Consider the following 27,879-nt stretch of genomic DNA (forward strand, 5'->3'; position numbering starts at 1 on the left):
CTGGAGGATCACCTTAGGCAGAGGTAGCAAAATTAAGCATGGTTTGCCTCAGTAAGACTCAGGCCAGGTACACTTTGCAGCAGACTGCCCTGTCTTCCCCTGCCCAGAGTCCTTTGCTAAGGCTTTAGATGAGAGCTCTGTAGTGAATTACCGTGCATAGCATGTGGATGACTGGGAGAAATTATGTAGATACACACAAGTGGTTTAGAAATCTTTACAGACTGAATTAGTGATGTATGTTAAAAAAAAAAAAAAAACACTGTGTAAGAAAATACGTCACAAACTTCCCAATGATTTTGTATGTGTGCAATTTATATTGTATTTTGGTGGGGTTTTCTTTGCATTTTTTCTTCCACCTATCTATCCCTCCTCACCTTGAAATCTGGACACCCCTTTTCAAGGCTTGGATTTTGCAATGTGAATGTTTCTCTGCTGAGTACATTTCATGCTTTCCCTGGAGTATGTTTTTCTCAGTCACAAATCTTGCCCTGTTCTTTTGCATCAGTGTGTGGCTGTATTATTTTATTTGTTTGTTTTCAAGATTGTCTCAAGCTACACACTCTGTATTTTATTATACTCAGCTCCTCTTCCACTGCGTGCCACGGATGTTGCTAATGGAAACGCTAATGGAGGAAGAAATAATGCATTGAGTACTACAGTCTCTCGGCCAATGCCTCACTCGACATCTCCAAGTCCTGGCTGTGCAGCTGGAGATCATGGTAAAGAAAACATCTCTTTTTTTTTTTTTATTCTAAGCTACATTGGATGTTGAGCTTGAAATTTGTGATTTTGTTCTTCTTCCGATTGTAGCTGTTTCTACAGTTCAGTCTTTACAGATCCATTTGATTTTTGGCATGACCATTAATGATAATGCTGAACATTTTAACACAGGTAACAATTTTTTCACATCATAGTCTGGTTTTATGTAAATCTAGTATGAGGCTCTGGTGCTCTGTGATGTGATACCCGCTCAGCACTGGTGTGAAATGGAGTGTGGGCTGGAATTTGATCATTTGGGAGGACAGAGTGTAAAATTAGTTTTTGCTTTCCTTCCAGCATCTATGTCCACTTCTGGACCACCAAAGAAACGTCACCGAGGATGGTCTCCTGGGTCCCCAGTCCCACCTCCTGCTTTAGCAGTACCTGTTCCTACGATCCGGCCTTCGACAAGAACAGGTAAAACTTGAACAACACTGAGATTTCATTTGTTAAAACGGGAACTCAGCCAGCCCAGCAGCCCCATGCTGCACCTCTCACGTGTTGGACAGCAAACATAACTGATCTTGTCGAAGTATTCAACCACATCATGGAGAGTTTTTCAGGTGACCCCAAAATAGCACATACGATTGCTTGGTCCTGGTTGTTGTAATCTAAGATGCAACACAGGGAAAGTAAAACTGCTGGGGGAGAGAGAAGAAAGGAAGAGTCAAATAATATTATTAAATTATTAAAGCTAAAAGAAATCCCTGGTCCCTCAACTGTAACTGAGTTGTTCTAAAATTGTGCAGGTGTATGGATATATGAATATATTTCAAGGATTTTTCGTTAGCCTTCACCTTGACTGTTGTGTTTCAGTCTGGTGTGGGATGCTACAGAGCCTGTACACTCTGTTTCTGCATGGGAAAAACAGCTTTATATAATTTTGGCCTAACAAAGGACACTGATACTGATACGCTAGGTAATCTTCAGTTAAAAGCAGAAAGTGAGGCCAAATGTTACTTGTGTGTGGAAAAGCTGTAGGAGTTTAGTATCATGACATGAAATAGAATTAATTACGAGTACTCACTGATATTCATGTAGATACCTCTTTATTCATAACTGTTAACAAAACTTCACTATTTGAGTACTTTTCAGTTGAGAGATTTAGCATATTTTCTAACAGGGAATAAAGAGTTATTTATTCTTCTCTCTATAGAGTGAGAGAATAAGCATCCAAGGAATGAAAAAAGCCATTCATCAATATGCACAGTGCATTTTTAACTCTGCTCCTGAGGACTTGGTTTTAAGATACTTTGGAATTATATTCAGAGATATTTATCATAGGAGGAAGGGTTACATGGTAGTGCAGATCTGCTTATCTGAACACCTCTAATTGCAGCTTTTGTCAGTTTCTATCTTCAGAAACCTGTCGAAGAGACATGATATAAGGCAATCTCCCCTTTTTGTTGGGTTTGTCTCCACTAATCTGTTACCTCTCTTGTGTACTCCATTTTCTATGAGTCTTTAGTAGTACTTTTTTCTGTTGGATAAACAGTTTCCCCTGGTAAAATGTATGCATTCATTCATCCTGCCTTTGATGTTTTTCTATTGATAGCATGGTTTGAAAAACTGGTTGCAAACCACCGAATGAAGCCTAAGAAACTTGTGAAGCAGGCCTTACTCTGAAACCTGATTACAGGTGACAGAATTGTTGCACTTGGTTTCCTTTACTTGTGAAAGCTGCTGTTGCTCTTTAATGAGTAAAGCCTGATTTTTATCCTTGTAGCAACTATCTAAGGGCAGCTTTGAGATTTTGGCCTGCTTTTATTTTTCTTATCGAAATATATTCTAGGTCAGAAGTTGAAGCAGTTTGTTCCCTTGTATTGAGGCAGTACTGGGGGTTGGCCTTTTGGCTTAGTACTTGGCTTTGTTTAAAGATGCATATTCAAATCTGTGGTTTGCTCTCTCATTCTCACCAACAATACAGTGGTCAGAAAAAGTTTTATTTTAGGGGTGGGGCTACAGGGGGGATATAGGCTCTTCATTTAAATTACTTAAAACTATGGCAGGAAATGCAGAGACCTTTTGAATTTTATTACAGTTAGTGATTTGCAGTAATTTTTTTCTTATTTGTTCATAAGGCCAAATCACAGTATGAGCCTTTTAGTAATGGAAGTCTCTCTTTTCTTTATTTTATAGAGCCTCTTTTGTCAGTCCCAGTTCCTCAATCCATGTTAACTGGAATTTTACAGCCTCAACCCATCCCAGCAGGGGAGACTGTAATAGTTCCTGAAAACCTGCTGAATAACTCAGGAGTCAGACCAGTGATTCTGATAGGTAAGTCTTACACTGGGGAATCAAATGCTGCATTTTGTACTAATACACACTCCCCAGGACGAAAGGGGGTTTATTTCTTTTTGTTGGTTCTGGTATGCAGTACAATGCTGTATTGGTTTGTCAGAGATAGTTTCCTTTAGTTGCTCAATATTTAAAACCGAGAATCAGGCAATTTCTGGAGAACCTGATTTGCAAACAGGTCACCAGTAGGTCAAATTTATGCTGAACCACTGGCCAAATCTACGTTTTATACAAATAAGATTTTTGTAAAACCCAAGAAGAGAACTTCTTCCAAGTAATGAAAATAGCTTTCCAGTATAAACAACTTATAAACCAAGCAAATATTTCCTGCAACATTTTTAGTTCAGATCTTGAAGCCCCAGAATTCTACGTGAGAACCAGAAAATTGATTTGCACTGACTAAACAGAAGTAAATCATACTAACTTTTTGTCATTTATAGTCCATAGTTCTTGTAAGCAATTGAGATAACAGATCAGGCTTCAGGCTTTTAAAATCCTTTAGCTGTATAAAGGACTTCGTTAACCCTTAGAAAGACATTGCTTTAAGAGTATGATTTTTAATATGAATATGCCTTTCAATCTGAGCTATTTGGGCATAATACATTTAAAAAAGATGGGTCAGCCAGTGCTGCCAAAATTTTGATGAGTGATTTTTTTTTTTTTTTTTCCCTCTAAATTTCTTTTAGGTCCAATATAGTATAGATGGTCATATAAAGTAGCTTCAGAGTCAACAGAGCATGCCTGTCAATACAGTCCGTGGAATAATTTACCTGAAGGAATGGAGAAGTTCTCCAAGTCCTCACTTGCACAGATAATTTTAATACACACAGTTCCTGGAGAATTAACAGGACCATCTACACCAGTTAATCTGTCAAGGATAGGGTTACGCTTCTGGTTTGTTTTGCTTAGCGTTGTTTTCTGGAAGCCGATTATAAAGCTCTAGCATGGTGCTCTAATGGTTTTCAGAGAAACACTTCCTTATTAAAGATGAGGGTGCCTACAGCCATCAGCTTAAGTGCAAATTGAATGCAGCCCTTAGGCTCTTGGAGAGCTGCCATTAAGTCCTCAGTTAGGCTAAATGTTAGTGGCCCTGAGAAACAGTGTCCTAATAATAGTACAGAACCAGATGTACCCAAAAGGATGGATTTGGCAAAATCTCTGTGGAAATGCTTCTTTTGAAACGAAAAACATTTTGAAGGAAAATAGGAGTTAGCCTGTGCTCATGTGTTTTGCCTTACAGAATAGCATGTTTAGTTGTCGATGTTTATTTTACCTGTTTATGAAAACAGAATGGGAAGGTGGCAAGAAAGTGAAATCAACCACAGCAATACCAGTGGCTGAATCAATGCTAATGTGACTTATGCTGCTTTTATAATGTTAAGATCAATGTACTTTTGCTTTCATTGATTTTTCTTCTTTGTACACTATATTATGGAGAATCTGTATTTAAAGGTCAGGGTAAGACCCAAACAGATAATATTCTCATCTGTATTTGGATAACAATAGTTATCATGCAGTTAATGTTAGTTCTTGCAAATGTATGTGATCACTTGTTGTAAAACACAGCAGAGGATCCCTGGCCTATAATTTATTTTTAAGCTATTATAATGCCAAGAACAGTCATTGGTGCAATGTGTTTTGCCAGACAGCTTTAAGAAGATGTTTGGAAATGTGTTATTGTGCAAGATTTCATGTAATAGCAAATTTCATTAATTTCTGGGGGGGGGTTTGTTTCTTTTATCATAGGCTATGGCACTTTACCTTATTTCTATGGAAATGTTGGTGATATTGTTGTAAGTCCCTTGCTGGTGAACTGCTACAAGATTCCACAGCTGGAAAACAAGGATTTGGATCTCTTGGGTTTGTCTAGCAGTCAGCTGCTAAGTGTGGAGAATATGATACTTTTGACTATTCAGTATCTTGTCCAGCTAGGTAAGCAATTTGTCATAAGTACGTGGTTTTATTTGAGACTGTCCTTTTTTCTTCATACCTTCTTTATGTCCATTTTAGGGCCAGTTTTCTGGCTGCTTTTCTGGCTGGAAGAGGCAAGTGGCTCCATCTAGTGTGTGTGACTTTGCCACTTTGTTCCTGAAACGGAAGAAGTGAAGTGAATTTAAAGGCTGATACTGCTTCTACTCTCCATATGGGGATTGACCAGGTCACCTTTGTGAAATGGATTTGCAATGCAGATAACTCATTTTCTTAGGGTATCAAACCATCAGTTATCACAGCCCTTTCTAAGGACACTTGGTCTGTTTTATTCAGTTTTGTGACAAATGCTGGCAGATGTGTGATGGTTGTCATTGTTTTGGTGACAGCACTGTTTACATGAAAACCGCATTTGTTATTCAGACTAAGGCAAGTGATTCAGTGCATATCTCGTTCTTGTAAATGTTTTTGAAATGCACTTTTTGCAAGTTTGAGAGCAAACCAGCAAGCCACATGTTTTTCTCTTATTGCAGGTCCAGTCATTTTCCCTACCTTAGAATAAAAAAAGCAGTGATAGCAGCAAGGTTTTAGAAGTTAAAAATGCAGGATAGTGTTGGGAAACTTCCATGGCAGTCTCACCCTAACTTTTGTATTTGAAAAGATGCCACTTATCATAGGGGAGTGTGAAGTTACTTTTGTGAAGAGCACAGTGCATCTGTAATACATAATGGTATGAAATATGCAGGTGCTCCAAAAGCAGCACAACTGCTGATAACCTTACAGTTTGGGGAGCAAACGTGCCCCCAATGTGCCGGTTTCACCCGTGAGTGCTTACACTTTGCTCCAGTTCTGTAAGAGACAGGAAGGAAACCATTTTCCATGTTGTAATACTCTCTAAGTGACCTGTTAGCTTTGTTTATCATTCTCTGCCTCACTAGTCCATTGGATGCCATGTTAGGACTGGCAAAGGGTTTGATTTCTTACAGGATGTTTTTCTGTTACTTTCTTTCAGTGGGCCTAAATTTGTTGAGATTTTCTTCTTTATTGGAAAGTTTGTAGAGTGTGTGTTTAAAAGCAGCTGCTTTTGGATTGATAGAGGCAGCTTGCAAATTTGTAGCCAGCAGATAACAGCATTTCCAATTAAAAATAAACTATTTATTGAAACCTGTGAATCAGTGAATCACACTTCATGAGCAAGGCTAAGGTTAGATGTATGCAGCAAGTCTATACTTGCTGCAAACTAAAGGAGGCTTCATGCAAAGCTTCTGTAGCAGAACTGTGTTTATTGAGCACTGTGACTTCAGCATAAAGCAGCTCTCTTATTAGCAGGTGTTTAGTTTGGCTTTTTGTTCTTAGCTGGGCAAAGGTGAATAGTTTCCTATTTGACCTTATGTGGAGATGTGTGCCAGTACTGTAAGATGAAAGAGCCTCATGAGGAGAAAAGTAAAAACATTCTGTAGAGGAGGGGATCAAAACATGTTGCTGGTTTGAATATTGCTGTAAACTTAAAGCTGTTGGAATTGTGACAGCTGCACCAAACTGTAGCCTTTGTCCCATGTTGTTAAATCAAAGCAGATTAGAGATAATTGGAGGGTGGCCAGATTCAAAAGTTTTTGTCAAGAAGAGACAAATACACCTATAAATTAACAATTTATTCACATAAGCCTCTTTTTTTAAATTGAGAAAATAGGACTAAAATGTAAATGTAAATATGGGGAAAGAGTAAGATAAAGGCAAAGATAAAAAAGCAGGCAAAAGCGTGATTATCTTGCCTAATTTTTTTCAGATCTCTCTACTTGTATAAAATACATTTGCAGATGACTGTGATCACAGATGATAAGAATATTATCCATGGAAGTACTCCTTTTTTTTGAAAAAAAAAATAAAAAAGGATATAGCTGAGAATTCCTGTCAGTTTTCTTGTGAAATTATGAGAACATTAATTGTAGACGATGCTATTGTGTTTTCAGAAATCTGCTGAGCAACTCGTGATGATATTACAAATCAAAGTAAAAAAAACCAAATGCATTTCTGATGCTTTAAACCTTTGAAGACTATATGTAGTTAAACATGTGGTTGTGAGCTGTAGCGTTGCTATAAATAAATTCCACTGACTGTGATAAAGGAATAAGTAAAAAAAGATAAGGAAGTGTGTTTGATTTTAGTGAGTTTTTTTAGTCTACCTCTGGGACTTACTCGGATTTCACATTTTTTATCTTTAGCAGCATCCATGGTGAAGTATTCTCAAGCTTTGTTTTTACACTTGAGAATGCCCATATTTGCAGTATGGGTTACATTCCATCATCTGTAATTGTCAGCTTTTTACTATTGCACTGCCATTTCTACAAAAACAATCTCAGCCTATGCAGTGCTAAGGTGGTCTGTGTTCTGGTTGAAAAAGATTTCTGAATCCTTCGTTATACCACCTGTTTAGGATTCTGAAATCATTCTTCCTTCTCTCTTGTTGTGATGCATTTGAGTAATTTTGAATCTATATTTTGTATGCTGTGACACCCAGAGGTGTTTTATAATTTTAATGTCCAAATGCACATCCAGACTCAAGACTCTTGCAGGGCTTTGTTTTGAGTGGAAGGGATAGTCAGAAACTAAAAGCAAGAGCTTAATCCAACAATTCTCCTGTTTTAGATGGTTGGAGAAGTAGTCTCTGTGGGATGTACCCTGAAATTTGTCTAGCCAGAAATGAGTGTCAGCCAGAAATGGATGGCATTTGAATATGTTGACTTAAACTGTGTAGAATAAAAGAATAGAATCATAGCAGCATTGAATCACTTAGGTTGAAAAAAAAACTTTAAGATCAGTGAGGCCATCATTAACCCAGCACTGCCAGGTTCACCACTAAACCATGTCCCCAGCTGCCACATCCATGTGTCTTTTGAATGCCTTCAGGGATGCTGAATACACCACTTTCCTGGGCAGCCTATTCCAATGCCTAGCCACCCTTTCAGTGAAGAAGTTTATCCTAATGTCCAATCTAAACTTCTCCTGGCACAACTTGAGGCCTTTTCCATCTGTCCTGTCACTTGTTATCCGAGAGAAGAGACCAATCCCCACCTGGCTACAGCCTCCTTTCAGGTAATGGTAGAGAGCAATGAGGTCCTCCTGGGCCTCTTTTTCTCCAGGCTAAACAACCCCAGCTCCATTCCCCATAGAACCTGTGCTCACCAGTTCCATTGCCCTTCTCTGGACATGCTCCAGAACCTCAACATCCTTCCTGTAGTGAGAGGCCCTGAACTGTACACAGGACTCAAGGTTTGGCTTCACCAGTGCTGAGTACAGGGGGATGATCCTCTCCCTGGTCCTGCTGGCCACATTATTTCTGGTGCAATCCAGGCATTGGCCTTGGCCACCTAGGCATATATATGCTGGCTCATGTTCAGCCAGCCATCAACCAACACCCCCAGGTGCTTTTCCACCAGGCAGCTTTCCAGCCACTCTTCCCAAGCCTGTTACACTGCTCGGGGTTGTTGTGACCCAAGGGTGGGATATGGCACTTTGTTTTGTCGAACCTCAAAACACTGTTCTCAGCCCATTGATCCAGCCTGTCCAGATCCCTCTGCAGAGCCTTCCTGCCCTCTGTTACCTGCAAACTGCCTGAGGGTGCTCTCATACAGAATTACTGAATATTGTCACTTGAAAGGGACCCATAAGGATCATCAAGTCCAACACTTAAGGGAATGGCCCCTATGGAGTATGAACCTACTACCTTGGCATGATTAGCACTATGTTTTACCCAACTGAGTCAATCTCACTCAATCCCCTTGTCCATATCCTCAATATAGATATTAAACAGACTGGCCCAAACACTGAGTCCTTGGGAACACCACTTGTGACCGGACACCAACTGGATGTAACTCAGACATTAATATTTTATTATATTGTTTCTTTTGCAGTTTTGTTTTTGAAATCAAGATGATCATTTGCATGCTCATTTCTGTAGAGAAGCTTCTATATATTCCCTTTTAGCATCAATATATTTTTTTTAGGAAACTATTCACAATCAAAATCAATATCTATAGTTTTGTCTTATATCTCATCTGATATTAGTTCCATTATTTTTCTGTGGAGAAAGACTGCCATACTTTCTTATAAGTAATCTGAGTGAAATTCTGTGTATTCTCATACTGAGAAACTGCTCTTCCATTTGTACCATTATTTTAATCTACTTGGATTCATGATGATGACCCTTGTGTTTAGAGCCTCTTTCTTAAGTAGCCTCCCTCAATCAGCAAAAGCTTGCTTTTATTTCTGTTAGTGGGTAGCATCATTTTCAGGGGTTGATATGTTACTTTATTTCTGCAGAGGAACATTCTTCTCTACTGATATATGTCTAGGGTTTTTTCTAAATTTTGAGATCTTCAAGGACCTAGAATGTGTGATGCTTTCTTAGAAGGAAAAAGAAAGTACATTTCCAAAAGAGAACTGTAAAAGAAAGAATTATGCCCATGCTGCGTTAAATTTGACTCATCAGAATTTTTCAGTTTGCATCAAAAATGGAAACAGCCTTGCACTTACAAGTTTATAGTTGTCTTACCATCCTATGGTAATTGGATGGTGACACTTCCCATATGTTACTTCTCAAAGAGGCAAAAATGACAACAGGTGGCAATTGTTACTGATTCTGTGCTGTGGGTTATTTACCCACACCCTGTTTCTCACACAACCTTTCTGTTTTGTGGCCTGAAAGAAAACATAAAACCAAACCCAGTATTTTACATCTCTCTGTTATTTAACCCCCGCTCCCCCCTCGTTTTTGTCATAGAAAAGCAAGCTGCTGAAGTGTGAAGCTGACTCCTTTGGCACTGATATGAGATCTTGGCAATATAAGCCATGGTTACTTTTTACTCTGTGTTCATGAATGTTTTTTAAGTGTTCCTGAATATCTTTGACAATGAGACAAAGCTAACTGAACAGAACGTTAATTGAAGTTCAGTTGGACGACTGATGCCAAGATAGGATGGCTTATATTTCTGTTATCCAGTTCAAGTTGACAGTACAGTTGACAGAGTCTGGGGAATGTAGATCTAAAGTTACATATTCTTCTTTATGTTAGATGCTTGCAGATTTGCTAAATTAATTTAATTAAGCTAAGGAAGAGGTTAAACATGTTTATTTGCATCCATGCTTAGTTGATTAGTATGCAAGATGAGAAAAGCAAAGCAAAGAGCACTTAACAGGCTTTGTCAGGCTGCATGGCTGTGATTAGGCTACAAGGATAAGCATTTTGAATTTCTGCTGCAAAAACATATGGCTGCATGCTTAATCCTTCTCTTCCAGGCAAAAGGCACATATTTTCCCACTCCCTTGTTTGTCCCACCAGTTGCTGAAGCTAGGAGTGAGGTGGAATACCTCATTGTTTGGAGGAGGAACAAAAAAAGGCGGTGGTGGAAGAGAAAGGCTTCTAAAATAAAAAACCAAGAATAAGCCACGTGGGTAGATATCCACTGAGTAGCAAGTGGGTTTTTTTAAATATAAAAAAATGTAGTGAAGGAGCTTGTCAGATCAAGACAGACATGTAATTATTCCTGGTTCAATAACATTTTTATATGAGACACTGTTCTTCTATTTGTTTGTTTTCATTGTAGGTCCTGACCAGATACCCCTGAGGGAAGAATTTGAGCAGATCATGTTGAAAGCTATGCAGGAGTTCACTCTGAGAGAGAGATCCTTGCAAATGAGTGCACAGTGTATCTCTGTGTCACCGGGTCAACTCCCTTGGCTTGCCCGGTTAATCGCCAGTGTGTCTCGGGATCTCGTGCATGTGGTCGTCACACAGAATTCCCTGGCAGAGGGCATCTCGGAGACCTTGAGGTCTCTCAATGAAATGAAACATCAGCAAAAGCTACCAGATTATGTAGTTGCCATTTGTGCATCAAAGATTAGAGGAAATGAATTCTGTGTAGTGGTTCTAGGTGAGTATATTTGCAGACTGCTTCAAATGGCAATGCAAATTAATTTTCTTGAGTTATTGATCCAGTTTTTTAAATCCCTTTTGTTCTTTTTATTCTCCTTTATATTGTTGCACTGCAGTGTCACAGTTTACTATATGTTCAGCAAGACTTGGAGTCCTGAGGTCCATGAGGATATAGAAAAATTTCTTTATGCTAGTCATTACTACTTCTTGAGAGGCCTTAGACTTTATTGTTTGTGTGATTGCCTTAGAAAATATCTTGAAGTGACCCAGTGGCAAAATAGTTGCTTTGTCTTTGTTTCTTGTAACAACTGCAATATTTTACATGGCTTAGTTTTCTGCAGACTGCTTAAAACAGATTGTGCTTTTCATCCTTTTTATCCTTATTTTTATCCTTTTTATTCTGCACTGATGACTGTCTGTGGTGTTTGTGTGTGAATGAATATGTCTGGATGGAAATGAACTTTGACTAGTCATCCTTCCTTCATAGGCAGATAAATCAGTAATGCCATTTTTTACTTTTTTTACCTTTTTTCTCCCACACTAGGGATAATTACTTTTTTCCTATTTATCCATTTAGTCTAAGGTGCAAATACTTATTTTGAGTATCATTTGTCATACAAGTATGCAAAATGATGTGCAATTGCAAAGAACCTGCTAAAATTAGTTATATCAACTAATTCTCCAGTCACTAATGAAGTAGATTTGAGACTGTTCTCCCAGTCTACTGGGTAAAGGTAGTGGAGATCCATGATTGAAGATCAGAGTGCCCCGGACTTCTAGGATGAGGAGGTTGTCTTGACAGTAAACTGTATTAAGGTTTGCACTCACACCTTTCCCTTCTCTCCTCCAGGTCAGTATCAATCTCGGGCCCTTGCAGAGAGCATGCTTACCACCAGTGAATTTTTAAAAGAGATCAGTTATGAGCTCATCACAGGGAAAGTTAGTTTCCTGGCATCACATTTCAAAAATACATCTTTAGGTGAGTGATTCTAAGAAACAGAAGTTCTAGCCAAGACAGTCTTCTGTTTTGGGTTGGTGTGTCTCCTGTTCAACAGGTAAAATGCACATGGATACAGCTCTGCTCTCTCCATCCAGAAGCATTCTATTCCCCTCTCCTCCTTGTGTATAAAAGAGTGCTTGTCTCCTTCACCTGTGTGGTGGTAGTTCATAACCCTCTGGCAAAACATTTTTAACCCTGTCTCAGGTGTTGAATGGCAGGGCATGTAAGGCACCCATAAGTACACAAGTGTTTTCTAGTTTGTGCTTTTAGCAAGGTTTTAGAGGTTGTTTTATAGTGTGTGTTTCTTTGTAATCATCAGATGTCACCAGTAGCTGTAAAGCCACAGACCTGAAATTATACAACTATGTTTTCTTCTTATTTTTTTTTTTTAATGAATCCAATTGGTAAATCAGTAGATAAAAAAGTATTCTGCCTTTCTCTCTTCCCTGTATCCCCAGTCCCTTGCCTGAGTGCAGATTTGACATCAGCTATATGAGAACATGGGTGTATGTAATGTTCGATGGTGTTTCTCTGAAACGGTTTCCAGATCATTTGGTGTTCCTAATTCTGATCTAGGTGATGATTTGGACAAACTGCTGGAGAAGATGCTACAGCAGAGAGGGGAAAGTGTCATTATTCCTTTTAATGGAGATGTTAGTGAGTGTGTGTCATCTCAGGAGGCAATTGCCATGGTTTCTACACAAGAACCAGGTAATTTTTTTTATGTGCAAGATATGAAAAAAAGTGAGTAGCTTGTTAAAAGTCAAAATGCATACACCTCAGGAGAATCTGAGGCCACATTTGCAGTCAGTGTGCCAACCTTAAAATACTAATACTGTCAGCTAAATGTAGCAATACAGCAGTTACTCAGAAAACCTCTGTAATAACCTTCAGCACTTTTTTTCCCTGATGTTTTTATATTCTCTAAGCTAAAACATGTTATCTTCTGTTAGGCATCAGGCAGAGTAGAGGAGATGTTTCTTTGTAACACTGACAGAATGGATTCATCTCATCTTTTTGAATGGAGAAAAGAAATGTAACAGGTGTCCTCCTGCCTGGTAATATGCATTAGAGACTTGTTCTCTGAGGCTTAGACATTTAGGGAATGTGTTTTAAGATCTTGGGCTGAAAGTGCTAGGCAAGTGTAATCTGTAATTTGTTGATCTGAGATGTGTCTTATTCAGCATAATGTGATAAGATACTTAAGTGCAAAAGGTAAGCTAGGATTTCTGGTCTAAAATTGCTAATTTTCAGAATTCTTTAGCTATTCAGAGTTCTAAACTTACTTTCCTTTTCATATCACGATAATGGCAAAAGATACACTGAGCTGTTGTGAACACTGAGATTCTTTCAGGTCAAGTATCAAAGCAAATTCAACCTCCAGTAAAGCTTTTTTTCTGTGAAAGAAAGGTATGCTCTTGGTTCATATTAGTTAACTTAAATTCATCTATTTGGTGTTAAATCTGAATGGAAGCAAAATGGTTTATTGTCTCCACATGCATCAGGAGATGCAGCTAGAAGGGCAACCAGGGACTTCGCTCTGGCACCCTCAGAAGTACAAGTCTTGAGCTTCCCCAGAGGATTAATTTGAAGGGAGAATGATCTTTAGATTCTGAGCATTTTTTTCTTCTTACTGTGTACTTTTTTTGAAACCTTCATATTTTCTCAAACAATTGTTCTGAGTTCATTTTGTCCTTAACATATGGCTGTACAGTGGTTGAAGCTATTGAGAAACTGCCTGAATAAAAAAAAAAAAAAAACACAAAGAAATAAGTCTCCTAGGCAATGAGAGGGACATTTCTTCCACAGCAGATCTGCTGAAATGGACACTAAAGCATATTTGAACAGGAGATAATCACATGGGCACACACACAGACTAAAACACATCCCTGTGTAAAACCAACACAGTAGAAAAAATAGCATAAACAAAAAAACACAGTAGAAAAAATAGCATAAACAAAAAAACTGTAATACTAATATAGGATTTAATCTAGTAATCTGCAAGTTGAAAAGTGGTTAATGAAACATGGATTGTTGGACATAGAATTTACCTAATGGAAATACTGAAATGGAACATGCTTTTTATTTTGAGGAAACAAAAGTGCTCTGGTCGGTCTCTCAGTTCTCTGCATCTAGTGTGATACTGATGTTCATTAAGTCCAAATAAATCTGAGTTTCAGGAGAACATTAGAGCTTTGTTCCTCTCTCTCTGCTTTTTATTATATGTACACATGCACATCTTTATATATATCTATGTATGTGCATGCATATTATGTATGTGTTGGTTCATTTAACAGAATGCATTTCGCTGTGTTGGCATTGAGATTTCCTTGGGTCACACTGTTAGAAATCCTTAAAACACTTAGGGCATTTTAAAAAATGGGCAGTGCTGTACTTGAGGTCATCTGATATATTACCACATTTTGATCAAAGAAAGAAAGTTGGCATTTGTGATCTGGACCAAACTCTCCAAAAGGTTGAGATTTATTCTGGTGAGTGATTTTATTTTTCCTGATAATAGAGGGTAGGCTGTTTGGAGGGTCATGTTTTGCTGGGGGGGGTGGGAAAATAAACATGTTTCTTGCTGTGTTTTGTTTTCTTTTTCAAACAATCACACTCTAGATTTGGATGTTGATACCTTCCAAATTTACCAGCCACAGCTCACAGTTGCCAGAAAGCTCTTGTCCCAGGTTTGTGCTATAGCAGACAGTGGCAATCAGAGCCTGGATCTGGGCCACTTCAGCAAGGTGGACTTCATCGTGATAGTGCCCCGTTCGGAAGTCCTGGTGCAGCAGACCCTTCAGCGGATTCGACAATCAGGTGAAAAGGAGGGGAGGGCAAACAGGCTGATAAACTCCAGTAGATGATGTTATTACATCATTACTGGTGTAAGGGGAAAAGTAAGTTGCTCCAATAAATCTTTTGTCCATGTAGTTTGTGTTTTATTTAACTTAAAAAAAAAAATTACAAAATCATTAAGACCCTGGAAAATACCTAATTGACCCATATTTTAGAGTAGTTTATTCCTACTTCTTTAATTCAAATGACATTCAAAGTTAAATGCATTGCACTATGCCTAATTTATGAATATGACAGCAATATGTCTTTACAAAGACTAATTGTATTGACACAAACATTGAAGCAGAGCATGAAAAGTATGATATGATGTATGATACTATATGATACGATGCGATACTAGGGAGAATCAATTTTATATAAATTAATGATATTTGCAAAGGAAAGGTCAGAGTGACTTTTTCTAACTCAAACAATATTAATATATTAGCTTAATGTAGGCAAGATTGGCTGAGGATTGATCATAGAGCATACCCCACTGAGTGCTGCTTTGGAAACGTTTGTGGAGGCCTGATGTTTTCCCCCATTTTTTGATAATGTGAGAAGTTTTTGAAAGGTCTTCAGGCACTTTCTAGAGGAAATCCAGGAGCCAAGGAGCACATTTTGGCCTCCATTTTTAGAGAAATCGCATTTGGATAATCGTCTTTCTGCTGGGACCTATCAGTGGTTTGGTGGACAAGTGGCAACTTCCCATTGACCTTTCACTTTTGGATGCACTCAAAGGAAATTATTTTTGTTGTATTCTTCTTTTTGACAGGTGTGCTTGTGGATTTGGGCCTAGAAGACAATGGGACAGCCTATCAGAGAGCTGAGAAATACGTGGTTCGGCTGGACAATGAGATCCAAGCTAAATTTGAAGTTTTCATGAGGCGAGTGAAGCAGAACCCCTACACGCTCTTTGTGCTGGTTCATGACAATGCCCACGTGGATTTAACAAGGTAGCTGCTCCAGTCTGCTGAAGGAAAACCATCCTCTCCCAGCACCTTCCCCTTAGGTTTTTCAGAAGACTTATGATCTTAGATGCGTATTGCTTTGTCTAGACATTTTTAAGGCATTTTGTGCCTTATAATCGGAAAGAATCTCTTTTGGTTGCCCATGATATTTGTTACCTAATTCTGATTCACCTGAAGCTAGGTAAGACTAGTTTCAGATTATTGGATGCCTAACAGGACTCTTTTTAGGGTTCTATGCTATGGTGCTGAAATCTGGGGGGAAATGCTGGATTTTGCGAATTTCTTTGTTCTTCTTGCCTTTTTTTTTTCTATTTCTCTTCTTTTTCTGTACTCAAAACCAAATGTGTCCAATGCCCACAAGCTGGTTGTGCTTTAATTCATGTTTTTATCCCTGATAATAGTGTATTGTGATAAATGTTTGCAGACATTTAAGTCTGCATTATAAGAAAGATGCCATAGCTTCTGTAAGAAAAGGATTTAAAGAAACTGTATTGAATTTGGCTTGAGGTCTAAACACAACATGTACAAACATGCAAAAATATTTATTCACACCAAATCACAACTTCATATTGAAAAAAGAAAGGAAAAAGTAAAGCTGATTATTCTGTTCTTTTTCCATGAGTAAACTAAGGAGAATAATGTGGTTTAAACATGATGTATAAAGTTGTGGGATTCTTTTCCATATTAGAAATAGTGAAAGGTGTCCCTGCCCGTAGCAGAGGAGTTGCAACTAGATGATCTTTAAGGTCCCTTCCAACTCAAACCATTCTATGGTTCTATAATAAGCAAACTATTCTCCTTGAAGGACAGCTGAAAAGAGACAAAAGCAACATTATTTCTATCTGGTCTTCCCATTCACTTTTTTTATTGTCCTTGCTATACTTTGAATTTGGAATTTCTGAATACATAATGGAAGTAAAGGCAATTTCAGGAGCTCAGAACATCAGTAGATTTTCAGGCTCTCCAGCCTTTCAGAAGTTTGTTATTTCAGACTGGAAAAGCCACTGGATTTCATAAAATTGCTGCTATATCCTATCCCCACAGCTCATGGAACAGTGTTTCTTAATGAAGGGGTTTAATCAGCTTTGGATTATTTTTGGTTTCCTCTGTGTGATACTTTTTTAACTTGTCACACTAATCCACCTTCTCACTGTCAACAGATTTCCATCCTTTATTTAGGTGTTTGTTGTTTTCCCTTGTTTTCCTGAGTTTACCCACAGAGAACAGTCAAATGTTTTTTGAAGTCTTTTACCTTTCCAAATAGAGTTTTTTTTGAGCCATGGTTCTCAATCATTTAGAGATTTTTCTGTAGGAAGAGAGTAATCCATTGAATTTCAGGACATCAGTAAGGCAGTTCTTTGCATTCTTATTTCTGCAGTGCCATTTCAAGTTCCCTGTCACATGGTGAGCCTAATCATGGTCTGGCTGATAGAGTTATTAATTGCAGGGAGGTGCTTGAAGCATTCAACCTCCTTGTTCTTCAGGTCAGCTCTTTCCCTTATGCCCTGCAAACACAGCAGTCCAGGATCAGCTCTAGCAATGAGGTACATTGGATACAATCTGACACTGTGGTAAGTGTTTAACTGTTAATTTTAACTGTGAATTTTAATGGGGAATTCACCCCTAACAGAATCTAGAAAATGTGTGTGTTGGGAGGGAGCTCTTTCTCTGCTTGAGTTTATTCTCTCGGATTCCAGATAGACAGCCCTGAGATACTGATGGTAGAGGTAGCACCTGATATTTAGGACCAGGAATTAAACAGTTTCCCTTATCCAGTCATGGCAAGATGGCATGGCATGGCATGGCATGGCATGGCATGGCATGGCATGGCATGGCATGATGAGAATTCACTTACTCTGCTCTGGTCAGACAAAGCTATGTAGGCATGCCATAAAGCTCCAGAGCTGGCTTTCCCTTTTGAAGCAGTCTGACTTTTGCCTGTAAGTTATATGTTATATGTCAAGTCTGTTCATTATGTTCCCAGTCCTAATTAAAGTTGTGTGCTAGGTTAACAAGTTTTGGTGTAGTAGGTGCTGTCATTGTGCAGAGGAAAAATCCTGTTGGATATTCTGCACTATTATCTTTTTTCAGCCTTTCAGCCAGCTGATTCTGAGGATGTTTTGGATAAACCTGCTAAAAATAGCATTTTCTCCTATTATTTGTTTGGTTTTTATATCAGATTTGACTTTACTGTGCTGAGTGGACCATTAGTTTCTGCAAAGTGTCTTAAAATGGGAGCTGTAAAAAATAATTAATGTAAAATGACAGAATGAATGAATATTCTAAGTTTGCTTTTTGGTTGCTTGTTAATATAAACCATGTGGTGACCTTCTAAAATGGTCTAGATAATTTTTTGTTTCCCAAAAGTAAAAAAATTAACAACTTTTAGTCTTCTGATTAAAAAAATAACCCACAAAAAAGGGGAAGACTGTAGGAGGTTAATTACATTCCTAGCGATTACTGCTGATATAAATGCACTGGAGAACATGCTGTGCTTCCATCAAAGGCTCGTGAAATTTGAAACACAAATATTCTGCCTTTCTGATAGCTGTCTGCAGATTTACATTCCAAAAAAAAAAAATATTTATTTGTGGTTTTCATTAGAAAAGCATGTAGACTCTGACAATCAAGAACAACTTTGGAAATTAACAATCCTTCTCTTTTCAGGTTCTACACTAAATAGAAATGAGATGACAGTTTTCAGTAGATTTAAAGCCAGAGATAGGGAGTCAGAAAATAATTAGCAGGATTCTAGAAACCCCCTGCAGTTGCAGGTAGGAGATACACTGAAAAAATTTGCAAGGACCTACACCTGTCTTTCCTAGCTGTAGGCAAATAATAAGTTAAGTAAAAAAAACAATTTACATTTTATTGTATTAATTGAAACAAATAAATAGCATCACTTAGGGAGAATGGATAAAAAGAAAGGATTCTTTGGTTGGGAAAGTGCTTTCTGCTTATTTGTTTAAAATGACACAAGAAATAAAAATTTGTTCCAGAATACCTTATATTTTTGCTGTTTGTGTATGAAACAGGATGATGCAGCAAATGAAGAAAAGCTATACTTTGGTTTGAATGAATACAGCAAATCCCTCCAGTGGGGAGTCACAAGTCCCCTTTTGAGATGTGATGAAACCTTTGAAAAAATGGTCAACACGCTTTTAGAAAGGTAAATAATAACATGGAAACTTGAGATTCTGCCCAGTTGGGATCTTAAAGATACATCTTTATGAGCCCCATTACAGGGGATGAAGACATGGTGACCTTTGATATTGATCTTGGAAAACGTGAAGTATGTGCAATTTTATTTTTGTAACAAATTTAGTGCAGTTAAAGCAGGGAGTGGATATCCTTCATTTGTTTTTAGAAGACATGGGGTTCATTCAGCAGCAAGCTGGGCTCAGCTGTGCTTCTCTCTTGTTTTGGCTCAGCCATCGCTGAGCTCAGAAGTTACCAGAGGTTTCATGCCTCACCACTTCTGGTGTCTCTCTTGTTGGTGGTGAGGGTGTTTCAAAAACATTTTTGTTATTTCAGCAGTTGGCCATGGTTTTGGTTCCTGCAGCTCAGAGTCTGTTAGTACCCTGCAGCTGCCTGAAAAAGCTACTTTCATGGCACATATCCAAGATACAATTCAATGTGCCCATTTCAGGAATGAGGGGAATACTGTAATTTCCAGCAATGTGGAGTTAATCTGCTGTGTGTATCAGCAGGACAGATCCTTTATAGCACTTCAAATAATAGGTCTCATGTTTTCATATTTGCTAGAATAGGATTGTTCTGTGTTCAGTACTGTGTTTTCTGTTTGAATTAGGCCAGTATAATAGTTGTAACTGGATCTGTATTTATTAAGTAAAATTCAATATCAAATGTGTTAAATTAGCAACATTAATAATTAAATAAAGAATTAATACATAATACTTGTTATTATCTACAAATAGGCAATAATAATTAAGTCAATTCTTTATGTTTCTCCTATTCTTTCTGGTCAAATGCAATGGAAGAGATAGCGGTCACTATCTCTCTGTTTAAGTGTGGGTGGGAAAAAGGATGAAGGAGGATTTATGTATGTGTAAATAATCATACGAGATTAGGATAATGCTAGAAATTGATGGCAGGTGAACCTCTCTACCTTAGAGCCATGATATATTTTTGTGTCACAGTTTATCAATTTGGCTCTGTTTTCAAGTAACCGGGCTATTCTGTCTGGGTGTATGAGCCATTCAGCTGTACAATCTGAAAATATTGCAGACAGTTTTGTATTATAAGAAAGGCTCCATTTGTTTTAGTAGCAGAAGTACAGTGGGTACTTTTATGGAAGGAAGAGTAAAAGGTATTTTAAAAACTAACTGTTTTAATGACTGGCTTATGGTATCCAGAACAAACTACTGTATCTACTGGCTAAACACAAACCCAAAACTTTCTTTAAATAGATATTATATTGTCTATTAGATTACTCAAGAAAGAGACCAGAGAAATTTGGAACTTCTAGTTATTTTAGTTATTCTGACTTATGAGATGTAAGGCATAATAGTGTAGTATTTTTCTGTGTTATGGTGGCGAGTGAGCTCATGGGAAATGCCTAGAAATTGAGTGGGTTTTTTTGCTTGAGTAGGTTTTAATTGTATTTCTCTTAAAATTTTACTTCATATTTGTTGTCACTGCATGTAGCTGTAATGAAGGCAAAGATGTTTGCTATGTAAGTTAAAAGTCAAAATGGAAGTTCAGATTTGGTTCAGAGCCAGTAATTCTTATTGGTACGTCCAACTTTCTGGTGAGAGATTGAGAGATGTGAAATTATGGAGTACTTCTCCCACAAACCACTCGAAGCCATGATGGTCCTCCAGTTTGTAGAAGAAAAAGCTTCTGGAAAGCAAAGCAGTTATAAGCGTGTGTTCTCGGAATAAATTGGATCTGAGGTGTTCCTTATCTCCATCAAGCTAAAGATCTTTAGCTAAAATTTTGGACCAGATGAGGGTAACAGAAGTTTATACTTCCTGTTACTTGAACTCAGGACTTGGGCCAAATGCAGAGAATATTTGTTCGAAGGTTTTGTCTGTGAAAATGGAAGACTTCGTTCTTTGAGCACTACTGGAAAAAATAGACACTTCCTCACTATGCAGTCCTGCTTTTTGGCTGATTTTCAGACAGTACTGTGATTTTGCATGTGCTAATGCAGAACTGTGTCTCCCTCAAGGTACCCCCGGCTGCACAGCATGGTGATCCGCTGCTACCTGCTCATTCAGCAGTATTCCCAAGCTCTGATGGCCCTCACCACCATGGCCTCTCTGAGGGATCACAGCACACCTGAAACACTCAGCATAATGGATGACCTTATCACAAGTCCAGGAAAGGATAAGAATGGCTGTGGCCACATGCTCGTCATTCGGGTGCCGTCGGTGCAGCTGGCCATGCTGGCCAAAGAGAGGTTACAGGAAGTAAGGGACAAGCTGGGGCTGCAGTATCGTTTCGAGATCCTCCTTGGGAATCCTGCCTCGGAGCTCACTGTCGCGAAACACTTCGTGACACGGCTCAAGGTTAGCAGAAACTGAGTGTTTGTTTGTGTGCTCACTGTAGTAATCCGGCTTTTGTAGTTGTTTTGTGTTTATTCCCATGTGTTTATAGGTTAATTATTCTACAGGGAAAGGGCAGGTGCTCTGTACCTGTCACTGTGATTGCATTTCTGTACTTTGAGCATAAAAGATAGAGAGACTTGGAACAAACCTGAATTGTTACTGGTCCATGAAGCCAAACACCAGCTGTTATTTCACTTCTTAAAATTGATTAACAGTGTGCATCACATAGGGTTCATCTCTAAAAGCAGACTTCAAATCTCTGTGGGCAAACTAATTATTTCCACCAACTTATCTATCTGTCCAGTGTATCTGTTGTCTGCTCTGTTCATCCATCTTCTGCCCTTCTGATAACTGGTAAAGTATGCTGTTTGTCACAGATTTCTTTCCTCAACCCCCTGCATGCTGAAAGCCTGAAGAGGCTACATGCATATATTCATAGCATATCTGCACCAGCCTAAAATTTTGCATGGATTTACAAGAGCATGGTTCAAGTAGCCAAACCCACTTCATGTATTGATCTCACTACATTAAACAAAGGGGCAATGGATTGCCTGCCTTAGGTATCAGCCTGAAAGTAGCCTCTGGTTATCTGTCCTGATCTCTGCTCTAATTCTCACAGAGAGCTTAATTTTCTGCTTCTACTATGAGTTATACAGTATGTTCAAAACAACAGAAAAGAGGAATGAACTTTGTGAGCCTGTCTGAAAGAGCTTGCCTATAGCCAAAAGCAGAAAAAACGTCCTTTAAAGAAGCTATGACTCCTGCTTCTCAAACTTTATCTGCAGCAGGAGAGGGAAGAAAGTAGTCATAAATGAGTAAATGACATGTGAGATTAACTGCTCTGTGCTGGTGGGTTTTTTTTTGGATAGGCATGAATTCCACCCTAAATAATTCTGGATTGAGTCCTGTGAGGGCTTCTTAATAGTGCTTTGCCATAGTGAGTTGCAGCCCTTACGCAGTGCTGAAACAGCCTGTGAGGCCTTGAGCTGTTGCAGGTGGATATCCATGTAGACATTGGTCTGGAATAGAGGAATTTTATCAGGTAGAGAGTGAAAAAATCTTCAAAATAATTCTTCTTATTCCTCTCTCCAAAACATAAGATGCATTTTTGGACCAAACAGAGCTGTAGGATTCTGGATTTGTTTCTTTTCTTGCAGTTTACTAGAAGAAAAACCCTCAAATCTGAACCATGCATATGAAGGGAGTTGAGGAGAGGAATTCAGTTGCCCAAATATAAGTCTGTAGTGTCTTTTTCAGGTGGGGTGTCCCAGTAGTATTTCAGAATAATAAAGGTCAACTGTGAGGCTGGTGTTGTGCTACCATACTGCTAGTCCGGTGCCTGGGATAATGCAAGATTTCTGACATGGTGTGAGCATATGTTTACGGAACTGATTCCCATTACAAAATTCATCAGCCTAGGTTATTGCAGACGAATTTGATTTAGTCTCTATGCTGCTGGGCATTTGTTCTGACATTAGGTGGAGTACTGAAACTAAAGGATTTTCACTACAGGCATCCCAGCCCTTTTTTTTGATGTATGTATGGGGAGAGAGCAATATGAGGCTACTGAGTGCTGAGGCTCAAAATGTGGTCCCACCAGTAAATACTCTTTGTTGCAGGAAGAATAAGACCTCATCATGATCATTTTCAGAGGCAGGGAGGGAAACTTTATAGATGTTAATAAACCCAGCTGAAAAGTGTGACTTAACTTAGCCTCTCCCTCAGATGGCATTAGCAGGGTGTGTGATTAGCAGGGCAAGGAGGGTGGGCAGCTGTCTCTGCAGTGCTGGTGGCTACATTGTTCTGTCAGACAAGCCTGCTGGTCAGCCAGAGCAGCCAGACAGGTCATTCCTCTCCATCAGTGAGTCAGAAGTAGAGAATGAAACAAGAGATGGAAGACAATTTTAATAACTATTTCACTGACCAGGGATGCTGTCATGGCATACCCTTTAAGTGTAACAAGGATCAAACTGTTTGGGAGACATTCAGAAGTGAGGTGCCCTGAGGGTTACGCCTCTCTGACCTTCTGAGAAAGATGGTCAAGAAATGCATCTTCTGGATGCAAGTTTACAGCCCAAAGCCCCTTTCTCTTTAGGTCCTTATGCTAGCGAGAAGAAAATCAACGAAAATAAAAAGAAAAATTGTCTTCCTCTATTTCACTTTCTAGTCATGCACTTTCACAGAAACTTTAGTCTGTGGAGAGGCAGGGGAACACACAGCTGGACTAACCTTATTGAGCCAGAAAATCTCTTTCTGCTGCCAAGGCTGCTTTACCAAGTCTTTAGATACTACTAGGTAATTGGAGAAATAAATTTTTTCAGTAAGCTCTGCTGAACCAGGGGAACTGAAGGGTGTAAGGACATGGGACTGATGCTACCAACCTTTCCAGTGCTAAGGGAAAATGGTGCAGTTTTGTGGTCTCAGGCCTTGATAAACTGTAGGTAAGCAGTTCTTTTATGGGGGAGATTACCTCCAGGGAAAGGTGAAATGTGTTTCTGTCATGTAATCTTTCATTGTATAAAATAATTAAGCAAGGTTCATTGACCCACTTTCATACTCCACTTTAAAGTCTTACTTTAGCTTTACATTAATATCTTTTATCTGTGCCAAATTGAACGCATCAACTGCTTTTTCCTCAGACAGACCACACTAATACCACACCTGGTGAATATTTCCAGCACTGAATAATGTATGCACCCATTTTCTTTGCATTTAATGCTTGGCTAACAGTTGGCTACCAGAGAACAAATGCATGCCTGCACCCAAAGTCTCCTTCCTGTTGGCCGTTGAGTAAGCAAGGCCTATATACAAAGCAAAAGCAGGAACTGATGAAAAAAGGAAACAGCTGAAGATTGAGACGATGTCATTTAGGTGTGACTGGAATATTCTCTGTTCACAGGCTTGGAGGGGCAATGAGCAGGATGACTGGATTCCCCGCACCTATCAGGATCTGGAAGGTCTACCTTGCATTGTTATTCTCACTGGCAAGGACCCTCTGGGAGAGACTTTCCCCAGGTGCTGTTATTACTCTTTCAATATGGTTGCAGTCTAACATGTTTAGATAAGTTGGTATCATCTAGCTGTCTTTTCACAAAAGAAGTGTAGTTTTATAGACTTCAGTTAGGAACTGTTTAAAGCTTTGGAAAGTGCAGTTTGTGAAAAGTTACATTACTCCACTGTGTTGTGGGTCAGTAAGTGTCTGTGCAAAGAACAAAGGAGCACAATTTATGTGCTGAATATTTTAAAATAATTTTATGCCTGCAGACTAATAAAATTGTTCATGAATATTTAGTAAGCAGTTAAAGATAGGAGAGAAAACAAAACTTCTTTTTTCCTTCATGTTGGTTTTTCTAGGTCATTAAAATACTGTGACCTTCGACTTATTGACTCCAGCTACTTAACTCGTACTGCGTTAGAGCAAGAGGTAGGCCTGGCATGCTGCTACGTCTCCAAGGAGGCGATTCGAGGGCCTATTGTAGCTCTTGACCTCAGTGAGAAGGAGCAGGAGAAGGCAAATGGTAGCGAGAATGACTCTGATGAGCTGCTGATAGACTTGGACCGGCCCCAGAGCAACAGCAGTGCTGTCACTGGAACCTCAGGTCAGTTATTCTGCTGTTGGTCTGAAAAACAAGTCTTTCTTCCTGCGTCACTGGAATTTGGATGCAAACACTGAGATGTTTTCTCAAATGTGGGTTGCTTAGCTGGATTCAGCTGCAGGCTAGACAATGAAATGTTAGCTGCAGAGTCTTCACACAGTGAGCAATTTTCCTGTCTGCTGCTAAAAGGAGACGGTGTTTCAATGGAAGGGATGGTATGCCATAGCTAAGCATCCCTTGTGATTTTGATTTTTAAACCTATATTTCACATTTGTTGCTAGCTTTGTTCAGTGGATCCTGAAAAGATCTTAGAAATCAGAGCAAAAAGGGCTAGTATAAAATTCTAGGAATAGAAAAATGCTCTGTAACTCTGGGAATACCTATGGGTGAGGATGGATATCTGCCTCCTTGCCAAGACCAGCAGAATGATTGGGTCTTGTCCTACCTCTTCAGGCATCACCTCCCACCAAGCCTTCCCTTCTTTGCCTTCTGCAGACATTTCTGGTTCCTTCCCTTTATTTCCCTATGGGTCTGAGGTATTAAGACAGCAGAACTGGGTCTTTGCAATGCACCAGGTCTTCCCATACACTAACTAAACCTGACAGGTAGAGAGGAGAGGACATAGCCCAGTTCATGTCCGAGTTGCAGTGAAATAAATGCTCTGTTATTCATAGAAAGGAAGATACAATTGATCTGTGTATGCAGTGGTTTTTTAAACTTGACTTTCAGAACGTTGTACCATCAAATTCCAAATCCTAGATGGGAAATGATAGCTAGCGTACAGAAAATTAGGATTGAGCACTTGGAGTCTGAACCTTGTTGCAGCAGGGCATTTGCCTCTCCAGCCAAAGGGACAGACAGATGTAAATGATTTCTTTTTACATGGTGAAACACTGACCTAAGCCACAGCAGCATTCATTGAACAGAAGTATTTGTATGTTAGGAGCGTTAGTAGATCAAAGGAATTAGTGGTTTTCTTATGTCAGTCAGTAACTCTTCATTGCCTGCTTTTTGTTTTCCCAGGCTCCCTGGCTGACAACGGTGTGAGCTCCTCGAGTGCCGCAGACAAGTCTCAGAAGCAGGCACCATCCCTTAACTTCCAGGCTGTGGCACACAGCTCAGTAGACGAGGGAGTTTACTCTAGTTTTACAGCCAGAGAGACCCTGAAACAAGAGTGTGACTCGCTGGGTAACCAGATGGCCAGCAGCACCACTCCCAAACTCTCCTCACTGTCGTCAGTCTCCCAAACCTTTCAGTGGCCTGCCCAGTCAGCCAAGGACAGCAGGGCTCTCCGCGTGGCGCTGCCACGCATCGTCATCCTGTCCAAAGCTGCGTACTGCCTCCTGAGCTCAAAAAATGGGAACTTGCCTTCCTCCTCTTCCCTCCTGCCTCATGCTGACGTGTCTTGGCTAAGCTCCCTGAGGCCTCTGCTCCGCAAGGACACGAGCAGTGAAGAGGAGTCTCTGTACTACAGGCAGTGGACGACAGCCCGACAGCACCACGCGGACTTCAGCAATCAGGCTGAGGCGTCTGGCACCAGGACTTTTCACCCCCGACGGCTGCTTTTGACAGGACCACCACAAGTAAGTTCCTCCTGCCTTTTTAGCACTCTGAGGGGGCCAAGTTTGCGGTGATGTGTTTTGAGGTCAAAAATTAAGTCAAATTTTAAGGCTAAGTCCACGCTGAAAATGGTAAGGAGAGGAAGGGTGATGCTTTATATCATGTTTTAGGCTAAATGAAACACATGTGAATGGGACTGGGCATAACATTGCTGTGAGCAAGTCAGGAGAGAAGCAGTTATCACTGCTGATCTCCCTGCACACAAAAGTGACACAGGCTGTGGCCAGGTTGTGCTCAGAGACCAATTTAGTACAAGTGTTTTTAGTATAGTGGGCATTATGACATCTTGCAGTGTTTTCAGGCAGAGCTGAACACAGAGCTTTGGGATAAGCCCAGAGGCATTTATCTGAAATTAACCCTTCCACTGTAGTAGTTTGGGTTGGCATTTAGACTTTTTTCCATCTCTGGCTCAGGTTGGAAAGACTGGTTCATACTTGCAGTTCCTAAGGATTCTCTTCCGCATGCTGATCCGGCTGCTGGAAGTAGATGTGTATGATGAAGAAGAGATTAATGCCAGTAAGTATTTAGTAGGTATTCTTAAGATGTGTCATAAACAGCCTATGTTGTGTATTATTCAGCAAGGAAGTTCCTAGGCTCACTGAAAGACTATGAATTACACCTACTGCATGTCCTCTCCATTGGTGTGTAGCTAGACTCTAGGTGTCTGCATGTATTTCAGTATAGATTGATAAAAAAGTGAACTTTGTAATGGGCTTATTTGAGAACTATTAAATGTATTTTGGGTTGATATATTTGTGTAGCACTCAAACAAAAGTGAGCACAAAGCTGCAAATGGGCAACATCTGTCCACGTTCTCTCTCCTTGTAGGTTTTTAAGTGCAGGCTGCTTTTAAGCAGAAGGACATTTAAGAGTGTTTTGTTCCTGGCTGAAACCTAACTATTATTTTTTTTTTTTTTAGAAGTTATATACCCATTTTCAGTAAGATTGTCTCCTATCTGCAGTTTGCAGGTTCTATGCTGAGGATAAAGGGGAGCGGGATCCTCTTTGGATTTGTGTTCATTTGTCAGATCTCACAGATCCATGAACTGCCATGGCAGGACTTTGCCTTGAGAAGAGCAAAATCTTTTAAAAATTAGTCCTCTTCATGTTGTTCTGGTAATTCTCATGAGCATTCGACTGGCATCCTGAAAATGTAGTTGTTGTTGAACCTTTGAAAAGACTAATATTTCTGTTCATAGAGTGCTATTCATGCAAAAAAAAAAAAAAAAAAGAGAAAAATATATTTTCCTTTGATTTTGAGCTTTGGGGGCAGTTATTCCCTCGTTGTTTGAACTAAAGTACCTCAGAAACTTAGGATGAAATATTAAAATGCAAGAGATGTTCTGCATCATGCTGACTGGCC

At 39.3% G+C, this 27,879-nt stretch overlaps 1 protein-coding gene across 1 annotated transcript in view; it reads left to right on the top strand.

The window, feature by feature from the left end:
* The window catches only part of GREB1L (GREB1 like retinoic acid receptor coactivator), a 132,027-nt gene that overhangs the window by 88,702 nt on the left and 15,446 nt on the right, over positions 1-27,879 (top strand). Inside the window, exons 9-24 of the mRNA XM_053941346.1 lie at positions 582-719; positions 1,057-1,176; positions 2,899-3,036; positions 4,804-4,989; positions 10,590-10,916; positions 11,769-11,897; positions 12,495-12,629; positions 14,541-14,738; positions 15,532-15,712; positions 17,106-17,298; positions 18,763-18,896; positions 20,922-21,261; positions 24,200-24,315; positions 24,655-24,899; positions 25,920-26,479; positions 26,930-27,032. Coding sequence (XP_053797321.1) covers positions 582-719; positions 1,057-1,176; positions 2,899-3,036; positions 4,804-4,989; positions 10,590-10,916; positions 11,769-11,897; positions 12,495-12,629; positions 14,541-14,738; positions 15,532-15,712; positions 17,106-17,298; positions 18,763-18,896; positions 20,922-21,261; positions 24,200-24,315; positions 24,655-24,899; positions 25,920-26,479; positions 26,930-27,032 — 3,243 coding nt within the window. The remainder of the gene's footprint in view (positions 1-581; positions 720-1,056; positions 1,177-2,898; positions 3,037-4,803; positions 4,990-10,589; positions 10,917-11,768; positions 11,898-12,494; positions 12,630-14,540; positions 14,739-15,531; positions 15,713-17,105; positions 17,299-18,762; positions 18,897-20,921; positions 21,262-24,199; positions 24,316-24,654; positions 24,900-25,919; positions 26,480-26,929; positions 27,033-27,879) is intronic.

This window comes from Vidua chalybeata, chromosome 1 (assembly GCF_026979565.1).
Source record: "Vidua chalybeata isolate OUT-0048 chromosome 1, bVidCha1 merged haplotype, whole genome shotgun sequence".
Classification (NCBI taxonomy): domain Eukaryota; kingdom Metazoa; phylum Chordata; class Aves; order Passeriformes; family Viduidae; genus Vidua; species Vidua chalybeata.